Source organism: Esox lucius, chromosome 13, assembly GCF_011004845.1.
Source record: "Esox lucius isolate fEsoLuc1 chromosome 13, fEsoLuc1.pri, whole genome shotgun sequence".
NCBI lineage: Eukaryota > Metazoa > Chordata > Actinopteri > Esociformes > Esocidae > Esox > Esox lucius.
The window spans coordinates 21,859,533-21,875,001 of record NC_047581.1 but is presented as its reverse complement, the minus strand read 5'-3'; the positions used below and the strand labels follow the sequence as shown (position 1 = coordinate 21,875,001).

At 43.4% G+C, this 15,469-nt stretch overlaps 1 protein-coding gene across 3 annotated transcripts in view; it reads right to left on the bottom strand.

Annotated features, from left to right (window-relative positions):
* iqgap2 (IQ motif containing GTPase activating protein 2) overlaps positions 1 to 15,469 on the bottom strand; it is a 57,498-nt gene that overhangs the window by 21,452 nt on the left and 20,577 nt on the right. For all 3 annotated transcript variants that reach the window (XM_020052720.3, XM_013136819.3, XM_020052721.3), the window contains 12 exons: positions 14,568 to 14,645; positions 12,608 to 12,684; positions 8,129 to 8,196; positions 7,781 to 7,894; positions 6,675 to 6,853; positions 5,886 to 5,973; positions 4,829 to 4,992; positions 4,543 to 4,630; positions 4,243 to 4,406; positions 3,854 to 4,014; positions 3,638 to 3,762; positions 3,301 to 3,464 (listed from right to left, as the gene is read on the bottom strand). In XM_020052720.3, coding sequence (XP_019908279.2) covers positions 3,301 to 3,464; positions 3,638 to 3,762; positions 3,854 to 4,014; positions 4,243 to 4,406; positions 4,543 to 4,630; positions 4,829 to 4,992; positions 5,886 to 5,973; positions 6,675 to 6,853; positions 7,781 to 7,894; positions 8,129 to 8,196; positions 12,608 to 12,684; positions 14,568 to 14,645 — 1,470 coding nt within the window. The remainder of the gene's footprint in view (positions 1 to 3,300; positions 3,465 to 3,637; positions 3,763 to 3,853; positions 4,015 to 4,242; positions 4,407 to 4,542; positions 4,631 to 4,828; positions 4,993 to 5,885; positions 5,974 to 6,674; positions 6,854 to 7,780; positions 7,895 to 8,128; positions 8,197 to 12,607; positions 12,685 to 14,567; positions 14,646 to 15,469) is intronic.

The window sequence follows — 15,469 nt, the reverse complement described above, 5'->3', positions numbered from 1 at the left end:
GCGCTGGGCATCCCCTCCAACATGTACGTCCTGGTGTGCCTGAGGTGCCGGGCCGGGTCCGTCTCCACGGCGGTGCTCTACCTGAGCCTGGCCACCTCCGACCTGCTCCTCCTGCTCTCCCTGGCCCTCCGCGTCCACTACCACCTCAACGGAAACGACTGGGTGTTCGGCGACGCCACCTGCCGCCTCGTCACCGCTTGTTTCTACGGCAACGTGTACTGCTCGGCTAACATCATCGCGTGTGTCAGCGTCAAGCGCTACCTGGCGGTGGCCCGGCCCTTCCTCTACCGGCGCCTGCCCAAGACAGCCTGGGCTCTAGGGACCGTCCTGGGGGCGTGGGGCCTGTTCGGGGTGACTGCGGCACCAGAGCTCCTGGTCAGGCAGAGCTTCCCACTGCCCCATCTGGGCATCACCACCTGCCACGACATACTGCCCCTGGAGGAGGACTCCCACGGCCTGCTGGTGCCCTACAAGCTGGTCCTGGTCAGTCTCGGGTTCCTTGTGCCCTTTGCGGTTTGTGCCTGCACCCATGTGGCAGTGGTGAGACATCTGGGCCGCTCCGGCCTCGACTGGAACCCCTTCATCAGGGCCAGTACACTGGTCTTCCTCATCTTCACGGTCTGTTTCGGTCCCAGCGGCGTGCTCCATATGGCCCACTACGTGAGGCTGTACACCAGCCGGGAGGACGGGCTGTACATCTACTACAGTGCGGCCGTGTGTCTGTGCTGTTTTCACAGCTGCCTGGACCCCTTCCTGTGTGTTCTCATGTCCAGGACGGCTGCTTCCAAGAGGACGTCTCAGAGACCGGCTGTTCTGGAGTAGAGACGTATGCGTGTGTGTGTGTGTGTGTGTGTGCGCTCCCACTGCCCCTTATGACTCCCATTGTCACAGATGGAACAAAGAAACCGAAAATAAATCAGCAGGGAAGCCATCTGGAAAAATCTCTTGTAAAACACGTGACCCAACAACAGTTCTGCTAAGTTGCCAGCAGTATACATTTAGTATTTGGGTTTCACTGTGTCAGTTGGATGTGACTGTGTCAGTGGGATACAGAAATTTGTAATAAACAGCAATTGTAATGAAGAGTTTGTTTTATTCTTACTATAGTAGCTTTCATTGACTGAAGCTACAAAATATAACGATGAAAATATATGCTATTCCTGAGTCACAAATATGACCTGATGGTCTTGATGAACCTAAAACATCTCTTACCCATTTCAAACCACCCATTTCAGATACCAATATTATTACCTATCAGTCTGTATTTTCTGTCACTGATCAACAAAATATTACATTACATTGTCTTTTCAATTATTTTCAAGTAGACTGTGTTTTCTTAATTCACTACAAAAAATGTATTGCAAAAGTATTTATCCCTTTAGGTAGGACACTTAAATAAGCTGTGGTGTAGCCAATTGCCCTCAGAAGTCAAATGACTGGTTGAATAAGAGTACATCTCTGTATGAAATTAAAGTGTCATGTAATTTCAGATTAAAAACACCAGTAAGGGGTAAACTAGAAGAAATAACTCTTAAAACTATTATACATTGTTGTTGTTTTTATTACAACAGGCAATCCAACCAAACTGATGGACTGGAAACTGGCCTCCGGTCAAATAATATTGTACCTTGATGCTCCACAAGGCTGCACTATTTGGAAGGGTGACACAGATTAATTTCTGTTTGCATTTTGACACAAGATATGTCGAAGACACAGCAAAGACATGGCAAAAGGTTCTCTGGTGGGATTTTTTGGCCTAAATGCAGCCCAGCATCTTCCTGGGGACTCCATCCCCAGAGCAAAGCATGGTGGCAGCAGCATCATATTATGGGGATGCTTTTTATCCGCACGGACTGTAAACCTGTCAGGATTAAACGGCGAGATACAAAGCCAAGGCTACACTGAAGACCATGATCCTGAACACAAAGCCAAGGCTACACTGAAGACCATGATCCTGAACACAAAGCCAAGGCTACACTGAAGACCATGATCCTGAACACAAAGCCAAGGCTACACTGAAGACCATGATCCTGAACACAAAGCCAAGGCTACACTGAAGACCATGATCCTGAACACAAAGCCAAGGCTACACTGAAGACCATGATCCTGAACACAAAGCCAAGGCTACACTGAAGACCATGATCCTGAACACAAAGCCAAGGCTACACTGAAGACCATGATCCTGAACACAAAGCCAAGGCTACACTGAAGACCATGATCCTGAACACAAAGCCAAGGCTACACTGAAGACCATGATCCTGAACACAAAGCCAAGGCTACACTGAAGACCATGATCCTGAACACAAAGCCAAGGCTACACTGAAGACCATGATCCTGAACACAAAGCCAAGGCTACACTGAAGACCATGATCCTGAACACAAAGCCAAGGCTACACTGAAGACCATGATCCTGAACACAAAGCCAAGGCTACACTGAAGACCATGATCCTGAACACAAAGCCAAGGCTACACTGAAGACCATGATCCTGAACACAAAGCCAAGGCTACACTGAAGACCATGATCCTGAACACAAAGCCAAGGCTACACTGAAGACCATGATCCTGAACACAAAGCCAAGGCTACACTGAAGACCATGATCCTGAACACAAAGCCAAGGCTACACTGAAGACCATGATCCTGAACACAAAGCCAAGGCTACACTGAAGACCATGATCCTGAACACAAAGCCAAGGCTACACTGAAGACCATGATCCTGAACACAACACTGAAGAAGTTACAAGACACTCAGTGTCCTAGAATGGCATAATAACGAATGCGCCCATTTGAAAACAACTTGTAAAACAATTAAACAATACGACTTCATCACATTTTGTAATAGTAGTGATTACGCCTGAAAAGTTTGGTGCACTCCAATAGTAAGTGTTGGCATAGTTAAAACCGTTGATATCAAAATGCATTCACAGAAAGCATTATTTATAACAATTCCCCAGGTTAAAGCATGTCCTCTAGATGAAGCTGCTTCATCATGCTTTCATTAATTACTGAACATCTCAATTCAATATCTTCACTCATCTACTCAACCAGAAGTATTATTAGGACGAGATTACAGATGTAGTGGTCTGATCCCCAATACCACTCTATTCCCAATAGAGAGGACTACGTTTTTACAGAACACTAGGTTCTGGTCAACAGTTATGCATTATAGTAAGGGAAATGAGAACCGAGATATGCAACCTAAATCTGATCAACAGCTGTGATCCTGAGCTTTCGGGTATTAAAGCCTTCTCAGACATTTCAGAAGACAGAGGTGTAACTACTGTCATAGTAGCTAACAGTACCTTGCAGATGAGTATCTTGGTGTTCTGCAGGACGTCGTGGTAATGTTTGGCTGTGGCTGGGTTGACACCCTGCAGTTTGGCTGTGGGCAGGAGCAGGGCAGAGAGGGTCTGCTTATGGTCCCCAGAGCTCAGTGCCTCATTGATCTCAGCTAGAGCAATGATCCCTGGATGGGAGACAGACAGACGTTGTAAAGACCAGGAAACCGCTTAATGACGGTGAACTCGGGACTACTTAAACCCATGTACATTCCAGACTGAAAGAGACTCTCCTGACCTTTTTACTAAGTCACTGAATGGGCTCTATAAACGGTTGAAACAGTTCGAGGAGCTGACTCACGCTCGTGTTCCTCGTGGACCTGAAGGTTGACAGAGTCGATGGTCTTCTGAACATCATTCCAGGTGAGGAACTCCAGGCCTCGGGACAGGCTCTCGGCTCGGTGGGTGATCAGAGTGTCTGCATACCTGAGAGAGAGCAGGGGCCAGGAGAGGTGACACACGAGGCAGGCGGTGCTTCTTCCAGTTGTCATCTCTCCAACTCCATGGCGTCACCTACCTGTGCAGGTTATCCTGGTCCATGTTGCTGAAGCCCAAAGGAGAGTCGGTCAGCTGTTCAGTAACAGACTGGGGGTCCTTGGTGTCCAGGACCTCGTTGAGCACAACCAGCGCTGACAGCATTTCTACTGCCACAGCCAGCTCCTCATGCCCCAGGCCTGCCTGCCCAATGCAAATTAAACAGAGCACCGTCATTCCACTGTAAAATCACCTGCACAGACACACAGAACTGTAGAAAAGACACATCTGCAGTCAACTATCTGCACACCAGCCAACCTAGCAAGACGACAACTACTTTGGTGTGACAACCAGCGCCCACTAACAACTGTACAACACAATATGGTGGTTTGAAATAGGTATTTTTAACTTGAGGTTAAGTGTGTGTGTCACCTTTTTCCCCTGTAACTGCAGGCTGAACAGTTCATTCTGGTAAAGGTTGGCAGCAGTCTGGTAGACGATGGGAAGCTGGGCCGCTGGCTTCATCAGCTCCTCCACGGTGTCTGCTGCTACGCCATGACGAATGGCGGCGTTGATCGCTGCAACGGCCTCCAGTTCTGAAACCATCACAGTCGTCAATCTAGGCGTAATGCAAAGGACTGCAAAGCATGAAGAGCCCTACGAATACCCAACCAACATGTTCCTTCTCATGGAATTCAGAAGTTACTGGAAGGAGAGGTCATGGGTGCTCACTTTGCCTCTCCGCATCAGCGAAGACATTGCATGAGTTTATCACCCTCTGGATCTCTTCTCTCTGTAGCTTCAGTGCTCTTCCAGCATCCTGACGTGAAGTACAAACAGTTGTTAATTAAAGTCAACAGCAAAGTCAAGGTTCTGTAACCCAAACGTAACTAAAACCAACAAATAAAAGACCTCCCCTCACATTCTTCAAGTATTATTCTCTCTTTTCACAAGAAACCTCCCACACCTACATCTGACAATCTACTTGACATGAACAAGTACAGCTGGCCGCACTCACCCCAGTCGTGACCTGGCAGTAGGAGGTTAAGCGCTCCAGGTACCAGTGAGAGTTGGCTTCCTGGATGCCTAGAAGCCCCAGGGCGGGTAACCCGAGAACAGCCAGAAGAGCAGCCTTGTCCTGGGCAGAGATGGCCTGGTTAACCTGCCGCAACGCCTCTTGGGCTGGATAGACAGGCAGAAGGAGGGAAGGAGTTGAAGGATTGCCTGACAAACAAAGACAAACTGAAACCCTCTTTTACATACAACATTATTCTGAGACACCTTCCATTGTAGTTGTTTAGGTGCCAAAGTGAGACGTGTTATACAAAACAGTAATCAGCGGATGGATGAGCTACATTCACATTGTAGTAATTCAGCTGATGACATTATGCAGACAGACTTGCATACATTATGGATTGCACACATTTAGCACCTCACACTACAATTCCTATTGTTACAGTAGAGAGGAATAAGGAGCCAATATAAGGCAGCAGATGATTAGATGACCATGATAGTATGAGGGCCAGATTAGAAAGGTAGCCAGGACACCTGGGTTAACATCCCTACTCTTATGATCAGTATCACAGGATCTGAAGTGACCAGTCAGGACGCCCATTTAACATCTCATCAGACATTTTCCTTTCTCCATTGTCCATGACTGGTTAACTAAGATCAATGATTAGTCAGGAACTCCTCTTACCTGGACACAATCAGGAAATCATTAACCAAAGCCAGCATACAGACAGCCTTATAAGAATATATTTTAAACCCGCTCATGTCAGTCAGTTTAGCATGGAGCTTGCAATGCTAAGGTTGTTGGTTCGATTCCCAGTGAGGCTGCAGTGCACATGTATGTATGCCTGTCTACGTTGTTTTGGATAACCCACACTGTGCTGCAAACTAGATAACAGTCAGAAACAAAATTCCAAACATTTCTGCTTAGTCAGGCTATCAGTGCAAAAGTCACTGAGTTTAGTTTGTAACTGAACCAATGAATATGGGTCTTTTTGATTTGAAGTCTCAGCTTGTGTGTGGGTCTGCCCTGGAGTGGTAAGACTGGATGGTACAGGCCTTACTGTTAACAAGGTCGATGCAGCTCTGGATCTCCTGCTGGGTCAGTAGCTCCTCATAAACATCTCGTTCCTCCGTGGCTATGGACGAGCGCTGAGGAGGAGCCAAACATGACAAAACTGTTGTTAGACTAAGTTTAAAAGCATTTTCAAGGTTTTTATTCACTTCTGTGCCTGATGAAACTGCACACGCTGAGAGTTTCTGACTTTGCTGGGATCATTTGTCAACCTTGCACACAGAGTGTGACAGGAGTTTAAGAGGATAGATTGGCTTGGGGGGAACCAGCGTGTTAGTGAACTACCATGACCAGGGCTGAGGAGTCAGTGATTCAGGTACAGTAGTCTCCCTAGACCACAGCCACTACACTACTAACTATAACCTCCTCCTTGCCAGACTGAAGAGGGTTGTATTCAGTGCATAGGGAGAAATGAGACTCTACAGGGAGGCTCGGACTGGTGTTGGGGGATGGCCAGAATGATTCCATCCCATCCACCTTAACTTCCTGAGATGGAACTCTGTTATGCCTATGGATAAATTCAATAAGTCACATTTAAAATCTCAAAACAATAAGATTGATGGGAAACTGCCAATATTCCACTGCTATGTGCTGTCCCTAAGAGCAGCTATTGGCCATGGTATACTGGGCATACACCCCACCCCCCTGGGCCTTGTGGCTTAAATATTTTTTTATTTTTTTTTGACAATGTTCTGAACATTACTCAAGCAAGTAGTCAGTCAGTCATTGTGAAAAGTCGATGGTAACATTACCCAACCCTAGCCTGAGAGTTTCTCACCCTGCCTGACGCCTGGTCTTCCTTGTTGGCCTTGGCCTGCCTTAGTGTGTCCTGGTAGTCCTGGGCAAGCTCTTCCTCAGTGTTCCTCAGCATTGCGCTGGGGTTCTTCAACGCCCCCATGGTCACCGGAGCCTGACCCTTATCCACAGCTTCGTTGATGGCAAAGACAGCAGCGTGCACTGGGGACAGAGCCGAGCAGAAGCACCACCAAGTGGTAAATATTTGTCTGTGGGACGTCAGACTATTGTTGCCAGGTTCACAATGTCAACCTTCACGGCCGTGCATACAACACAATGTCAACCCTCACTGGTGTGCATATAACACAATGTCAACCTTCACTGGTGTGCACACACAACACAATGTCAACCTTCACCGCTGTGCATATAACACAATGTCAACCTTCACTGCAATGAATACAGTATAACACAATGTCAACCTTCACTGCTGTGCATACAACACAATGTCAACCTTCACTGGTGTGCACACACAACACAATGTCAACCTTCACTGGTGTGCACACACAACACAATGTCAACCTACACTGGTGTGCATATAACACAATGTCAACCTTCACTGCAATGAATACAGTACAACACAATGTCAACCTACACTGCTGTGCATACAACACAATGTCAACCTACACTGCTGTGCATACAACACAATGTCAACCTTCACTGCTGTGCATACAACACAATGTCAACCTACACTGCTGTGCATACAACACAATGTCAACCTACACTGCTGTGCATACAGTGACTGAGTCCCTGACAAGACCCCCCACCCCCCCCCGGGGCTATGTTTGAATACGTGGATGGAGCCATTTCCTGTCTGGTTCAAGGGTATCCTGTGTGGTGTCATTTCTCCTTCTGTCTTATCTGATGTCCTGTTGGGTCTTAACTCTACGCCCTCTAATTACCCCATGTCCTGTCGGGTCTTAGGTAGGCGCACTCTAACTGCGTCGGTGTCATGTTGGATCTCAGGAGGACAAGCGTTACTGATCATGATTCTGCCTGACAATGCCTGCTGTCAAAATGGGCGTTTTAGTGCTGGGCTGGAACCAAACCTTCCACCCCTTGTTGGGTGGATGAGCGTAGTGTACTACTCACAGGTTGCCTCGTCCACAGACAGCTCGTTGGCCAGAATGCCTCCTATTTTACTGAAGGTGGGCATCTGGATACCGTACTTCTCCAGCTCACGACGCATGTTACTGATCTCCTCCTCTGTGGGACAGACACATAACAGTTCAGCCAGACTCACACATCAGGAAATCTCTTTATCCTAGGATAGGAACCTCAGAAACTGCATTTTTTCAAACCTCAAAACATGCTGGAGATGGAAAAAACAGAACAGTGAAATTGCTAAAGGTTTAAGCAAACTGATAGAGTTCTTTCCACTATCACGATAGAGTAGAAGAGCTGGTGGATCAAATGCTGCTGCAGCCTGGTCTTTCTTACCTGTGAAGGCTACTTTCCCCAGCAGGTCCTGGATTTGAGGTGCAATGCCCAGTTTGTACAGGTATAAGCTGGAATAAAAAAACACAAAAGTAGCAAAATTCAGGTTTGTATTTTGTATTTTTATTTGTCCATTGACAATCAGATAAGTCAGAAAACAGTGTAATACAATTAGTCAAATGGTATGAAGCACATGGTATGGTTACAAAAAAAGGAAGGAAGCTAACATGTGACTATGATTATCAATAGCTAAGGTGGGGAAAACATTCACACACATTTGCACATATACACACTCCAGCTGAGGTTAAATCCTCTCATCCTTGGGTGAGCAAAGGGTGAACCATATTGCTTTCACCTTTCACATCCATCCTTCCATGACCTTGAAACAACTGTGTGCTCTACGCTGAGATATGAGAGCATTAACCCTAAACCTGCAATGTCACTTTCTTCCCAGTGGGGGGCACTGTGTGCTCAGATAAAGTAGCAGTTTCTGTCCTGTCCTGAGACAAGCTAGCCTGAAACCAACTGGTGGCTGGAAACCGCATTAAAATTTGATATGGCAGTACGTTCATAAGGGGGCATTAATGATAAATTAGACTAGTGTCTATTTATGGAACAAGGCACACAGTTGTGGTACATATACACCAGGAAAGGGATAAGGGAACAAGAGGATTGCCTGGATAGAGACTTTCCTGTGATATATTGGCCATTTACCACAAAACCAAATAGAAATAAGCAAACATATATTAATTGAAATGTGTGCCAATTTATTGGCCGTTTTCCCATTACACTCCAAATTCAGCTCAGATCTATCCTGTGTCTTTTGATCATCCTGGATATGTCTCTAGAATTTAGAGCCCACCTCTGGCAAATTCAATTGATTAGACACATTTTAGAAAGGCCCACACCTGTCTATATAAAGTCAAAACATTTCCAAGAGCACAGAAGTCTCTGTATGTAAATGAACAACGACACAGGTCTTTTCCTAAATGGTTTAAAGTTTGCTTAGACAAAGCTAAGGCCAAGATTTAAAACACTGTTAATCCATGACTGACTGACTGACTCAGCCCTGCAGTGAAATAAACAGCTGACTCAGACTCTGGCTAATGATGGAGGCTTCATTAGATCACCCTGCTGACAAGGCTGATAAGCAGGGAAGACAAAGAACAACAACTCATCCCTTTCGCTCCACACAGACACACCCACTCCCCTTTCCTCTTTTAAAACAAATCAATGATACACACAATATCACACTTATCGAAACAAACACGTGCACAAATATATGCCAAACCAATCTAATCAGGGATCCAAATTTAATTTCTTTTTTTCCGTTTCAATTGCACTATGGTTGATTCTCCAAAACAACATTCACAACCCAGTAGGTCTACTTCTCCTTAAAGCCAAAATGTATTCACTCACTCCCTGAGGGGTTAGACAGGCTTACCAGGAAGGAAAAGTGTGTGTGTGTGCAGGGAAGGAAACTGACCCTCATGGGCCCTGATCAAACAGCTAAAAAGAAAACAAGCCAACTAGCTAACATAATCACTACAATCCTATGCCCCATGTAGAGACGATCCAACCTTCTCCACACAAATGACAGTGTACATGTATACATGACATGACTGTATACAAAACCTGCCTTCACTCACACAACCATAACATGTCAGTAACAGAGCTGTTACAGCAGCGGAGGGGAGATTCGATTGGCTATTACTCAGCTGGGGCCCTATTCCTTATGGAGATGACATATTCAAGGGAAACAGGGATTGTATTGTATGCTCACCCCCTTAAAATGTCAAGGCGCTTCCAAAATCACACTTCTAAAAAAAGTGATCTCACCTTGTCTCAGACAAATCACCAGCACTCGCAGTCCAAGACAAAACAACGCCTAGCAGGTGATTTGGGAGGGAGCTGCACTCCTCAATCTGTTTCAGTGGGCTGGAATCAGATCTATTTTGTATTCTAAGCTAACCAATTGTTTGCAGTGTGGAATGAGATTTCAGATGGATGATCATGTGACAGTTGGAAAGCGTTAAGACCAGTATGGGTCCTGCTCAAATGAAGGGCATTAAAAGGGTGTAGGCTTCCCTGTTTTATAGGCTGTTCATTTTATGAAGATGTTACTAGAGTAGTGTGCTACTGAATGCAGTGATACAAGTAATTCAGTGGCAAAAGCACGAGACAGACAGCTGTTACAGTATGTTGATAGATCTTAGCCCTTGGCCAATCATGTTCTGTGTAATGTTTATGATGGCACAATGACAACCTTCATTGTGCTTTTATGCCATGATAAGGTCCATAGGGATCCACTTTAGACAGATGTTATGGCAGCGCTCGTTTTGAATGCAACAGCAGTAGTGATCACTAGTGAACGCACGTCCAATGACACAAAAAAAGCCTCTCCGCTATTTTCCATCCCTTGCTCGTAAGTCGGTCATTTACCGTTCTACAATATGATCCACTTGCTTTTGCATAGGTGGGAGAGGTGCATATATTTTAAGGCGTGTCAAATACAGGGATAAATCGGGGTGACGAAATATGTATATTGTTGAAGAAGTTGTAGAAACTGACTATTAAAAGTAGTGTTTTATTTCTCAAAATTGTAGTCATCCCATCGATGGGCAGCTATGGATTTAATATGGTTAAATACCTAATGGCCACAGGCATTAGCCTAGCACAGCCGCCTGATCCCACAAGCTGACATTTAAACGCTACAAAGAGATCTGCATGGTCATGATTAGGCTTAAGCTGGGAACTATTTTACCATGCCAGTCAGCAAATATTCATGATTTGTGTGTGTGCTCTGGGTGATGACGAGTAGTAACCTCAATTGATATTTCAGGAACGTTCAGTAATGTGTAACCTAATGCTATAAGTATTAAAACCAAATAAAAAAAACATTTGCCGTTTTGGTTTCTTCCGATACTTTCTTGGTACTCACTGATCTGCTTGTTTGATTGCTGTAGCTCAATATGCAGTACTGTTTGTTTTATGACATGTGCGTTGTTGGTGTGAGCAGTTAACGGTTGATGTGTGTCTGGCCAAAGAGCTCCAATTTGACATCACTTGACCAAAGATGAGGTTCTAATTCAAGTGCCAGTGCTTCACGGAAACTCCAGATGTCTACATTAATAGATAACATGAATGGTCATGCATTAGCCAAGTAATGTTTCCATTAAGGATTTTAAACCGTTTTCTGTGGAAGGGTTTAAAGGTTTTTGTCCTTTTTTATGACCCAATATACATACCGTCCTTCTTATATTTCACTTGAACTATAGGCTAGAAATTCCCATTTTCAAAGGATACCCCTTGTCTCAGTCTCTCTGGCTTCATAATTTTATAATGGGCATGTATTTTTCATAAACAATAACATTTTTCAGTTTCAACATTTTATATGTTGTCTTTGTACTATTTTCAAATAAATATAGGGATGATTTGCAAATAATTGCGTTCTGGTTTAATTAGTATTTTGCACAGCATCCCAAATTTTTCAGAAACTGTTTTGTATAATGTTATGGCAAATATTCAGTCGTTGGGACATGAAAAAAAATGGGAACAGAAATTTTTAAACAATAGGACTGTACATGAGAAGATTACTTTCAGATAAAACATGGCAATAGGCATATTAATAATAAAGAGCAGTCAGTGAAACAGACCTGTATACCAACCTCAGATTTACCAATCTACCATTAGTCACTAAAGACTTCTCTGTAAGAAAGACATCATCGCCATCTCTTGCAGACCCTGACAAAATTATCAAAAGGAGACACCAAATACACTGAAGCGGTTTGTTGATAGGAAATGACTTAATGTGTACAGGAAGTACCCATCAGTAGCAAGGGTGTACCTATCATTGCACAAACTCTGCAATGAGGGATAATCAAAAGTGATACTAAGACCGGTTTCTCACTTTGAAATGCAGAGAATAAAACGACTACACTGATTACATGGCTAAACCATACAAAGATATGCACAATGACTAGTTCCAATTGCAGATGCAAATTATGGTAAGACAATTATAGCTCAAAACCTCATTTGCTTACCAACCTTTTTATACACACTACTCCTCAATTATATTTAAACTTTGAATATATAAATGGTCAAAAGTCATTCTTTTGTATGAGTTTCATGGTTCCTTCTGCAATTACAGATTTTTTCTTTGACATACATTTTCGTCAATCACAGAATTTGCGTATTGAAGTATAGGAAATGACTATATATTGCCACACCTTTTTCAGTCAAAAGCAGAAGATGGCACATGTTTTAACCACAAACAAAAACCAAAACAGCCTATTCTGGTTTTAGGTTTACACAACATTGACATGAGTTCTTTCCCCCAAATCATTCCCAATTAGACAGCGATTACATGTGATGAAATACTGCAATGTCAGAAGATGAGTTACAAACAGACATCCACACAGTAGAAGGTGTAGTCATCCAGAAAGACACTAAATGATCTTGTGTTGGAATTGTCCCTCTTACCTTAACGCATGTATGCAGTAAACCACCTTGGGCATGTTTTTGCGATCGTACACGTCTGTTGTTTCAGGATAGAATATCTAAAAGTACAGAACCAGAGGAGACATTAGTGATGGGTATTTCATTAGTGTCTCCTGATACCTTGTATAGTGCAGAGGCCATGATGGCATAGAGAGCCAGTAAACCACATCCATCAGGCTGCATTGCACTGGCCTTTCTCACCAAGCCTTCGGGCTCCAGTCTTTGTCAATTTGTTATTCCAGAGAGAATAGAACTGTGAATAAGGGGGAAGGGAAAAACAAATAAAGCAACCTATTCTTACATTACTTTGTGTGTTGTTGTGGGTTTACATTTAAAGGAGCTATTCCAAATTTGCTCCCACCTTGTGGAAGGTAGTTGGTTTAAATGCGAGCTCCTGTTTCTCAGCTCACTCGCTATACTCACTTTTCCTTCGATCAACCCTCTTACAAAAATGCAAAACAATTTTTGTAAGCGAATGTCTCTTACTGACTGACTGACTGACTGACTATACCTTGTTAAATAGCGTAGTGTTTAGAGAAGTGGACCTGCAAACTATAGGTCCCGAGTTCATATCTCCTCGCAGGCGAAGCAAAGTACACATTATGAATTGTTCCGTATAGACGAAAACCGTAAACTGCCAGCGAAGTTATATTACGTCTGTTTTTGTTGGATTTTTGAAGTGTGCATGCATTTTGGGTCAGGATAGACAAACATATTTGCTGCCTACAACATACAATAGATACGTTAGCAATATACGGTTATATTGCAACTGTTTCTGGCATGGAAAAGTTCATCTTCAGTCTTGCTAGCAATTGCTCAATTCTTATGATTATTCCTAGGAGTTTAGTAGATACTAGTAAGCCTATTACTGGCTAATAAGCTGTTAAAACGGCCAGTTGCAAATGCAATACAGTCCATAGATGCTATGGTAGAGGTAAAGATAATAAGAAACGTTATTCAGTGTAACACAATCCTCAGTCTAGCGACTGCTGAAACATGTAATGCTGTGTCGTAGTGGTTAAAGACAGTGCCTCTCATGTGGAAGACCAAAGTTCGAATCAATTGAGAGCAACGTTGTTTATTTATTGTTTCTGGTAGATTCCACGATTCTTTCGTCTTTTCACTTGATGAAAAAGTTATCGTCACCTTTATTGATAGTTATTGTATTAATGTAATTCACGAATGAAAGAAAAAATTATGTTGTTATGCCATGAAAGAAAAAAATACATTCTTATGCCATGAAACTAAATAGCTTTGGCAGACTCTCTAGCAATTGCTCAATTCTTATGGCTATTCCAGTAAGTTAGTAGATACTGGTAAAGCTTATTACTGGCTAAAACGCTGTTAAAACGGCAGATGTTAACTTAGTAAGAATGGCCAATTAACTATTAAAACGACCAGTGGCAAAAGAGGGTTTGTTCAAGATAAACAAGAGGCTATACTGACAGCTGGCAAATGTATAACTCTGTGGTGTAGTGGTTTCATTTGGGCGACCCGAGTTCGAATCTCGAGAGGGCAACACTTTTTATTGCAGGCCGGCTGAACTAGGCTTGCCTGGTTTCTCATTTTTTAATATTAAAAAAATAAGAAAATCTCCTCAAGTATAGAAAAACAAGAAATCGGACGTGCTGCCAGTACCAAGGAGGGAAAAAGACCATCCCTGGCTTAACAACTGGCCTACCGATTAGGTTTAGGTGGTTAGGTTGTGGGTAGACTTTTGGGGATAAGGTCCATTTTGAAATGGAACGAGTGAATGGGTGCATATCTGCACCCATTCAAGTTTTCTTTTGAGGACTACTGGCTCTCATAGGTAGTCCTCAAAAGAATAGTAAGTCAACAAAGTATTTGAGACATGAGGACAATTTGCTGGTCCTCACAAGGAGAATGACGAGATCAAGGGACAGGTTGAGATTAACAGAGGTGTGAGCGTGTGCGGTCTCACCTTGGGCAACCCTATGGACTCCATGGCTCGTAGCCACTGCACCGTGTTGTCGGTGTGTCTGAAGTGAAGTCCTGTGCGCTGGAGACAAACACAAAAACATTAGATCCCTAAACACAGCCTTTTGCGGATGACTAGTAGCAGGTTTATGGCGGGAACATTTAATAATAATGCATTATATTTATATAGCGCTTTTCAATTACCCTAAGATGCTTTACAAAATGAACATGGAACAGAAACACAAAAAAATACAATCACACATGGGTATGCTCAAACATTAGGGAAAACGTGCAAGTGTGTGTATTAACACAGCTGCTGGCTCTAACAGCGGGGGGGCTTCCATCTCTTTCTAACCTAGGAGATTGTTGACAGGAAGTGGGGAATTCTGTAATGGACCTCGGATTAGACCCTTCCTATCCTGACTGGGGGAGAGGGGGAATCTAGATAAAGGGGAGGTGTATGTGTGTGTGTGTGATTGTTAACCATTATCCCAGTGGTCTATCCAACTCAATAAATATTCAGAACATTTTTTAAATAAAGTAACAGGACAACAGCTTTATAAAAATGGCAACTTACAGAATGTTGGTACAAAACCAGAATGTTTATATGGGTAACACCATAATTCAACCAACAGCACATTAGACATCACCTGGCATGGAATAACGTCATTTTTGGGGCGAGGTCATTTGGCCGTCAGTGTCACAAAAATGTTTAGGGCACAAAGGCCACATGCCAGGGCACAGAGGACATGGAGTGAAATAAGAGGATTTGGAGCTTACAAATAAACAACTTAAACTGTTGATATGAAAAATACATGCATGACATAAAAACATTGACATTATTCAATTTTTAATATCATATTTTGAATAATTTATTATAACTGATATGTTTTTCTACATAATAAA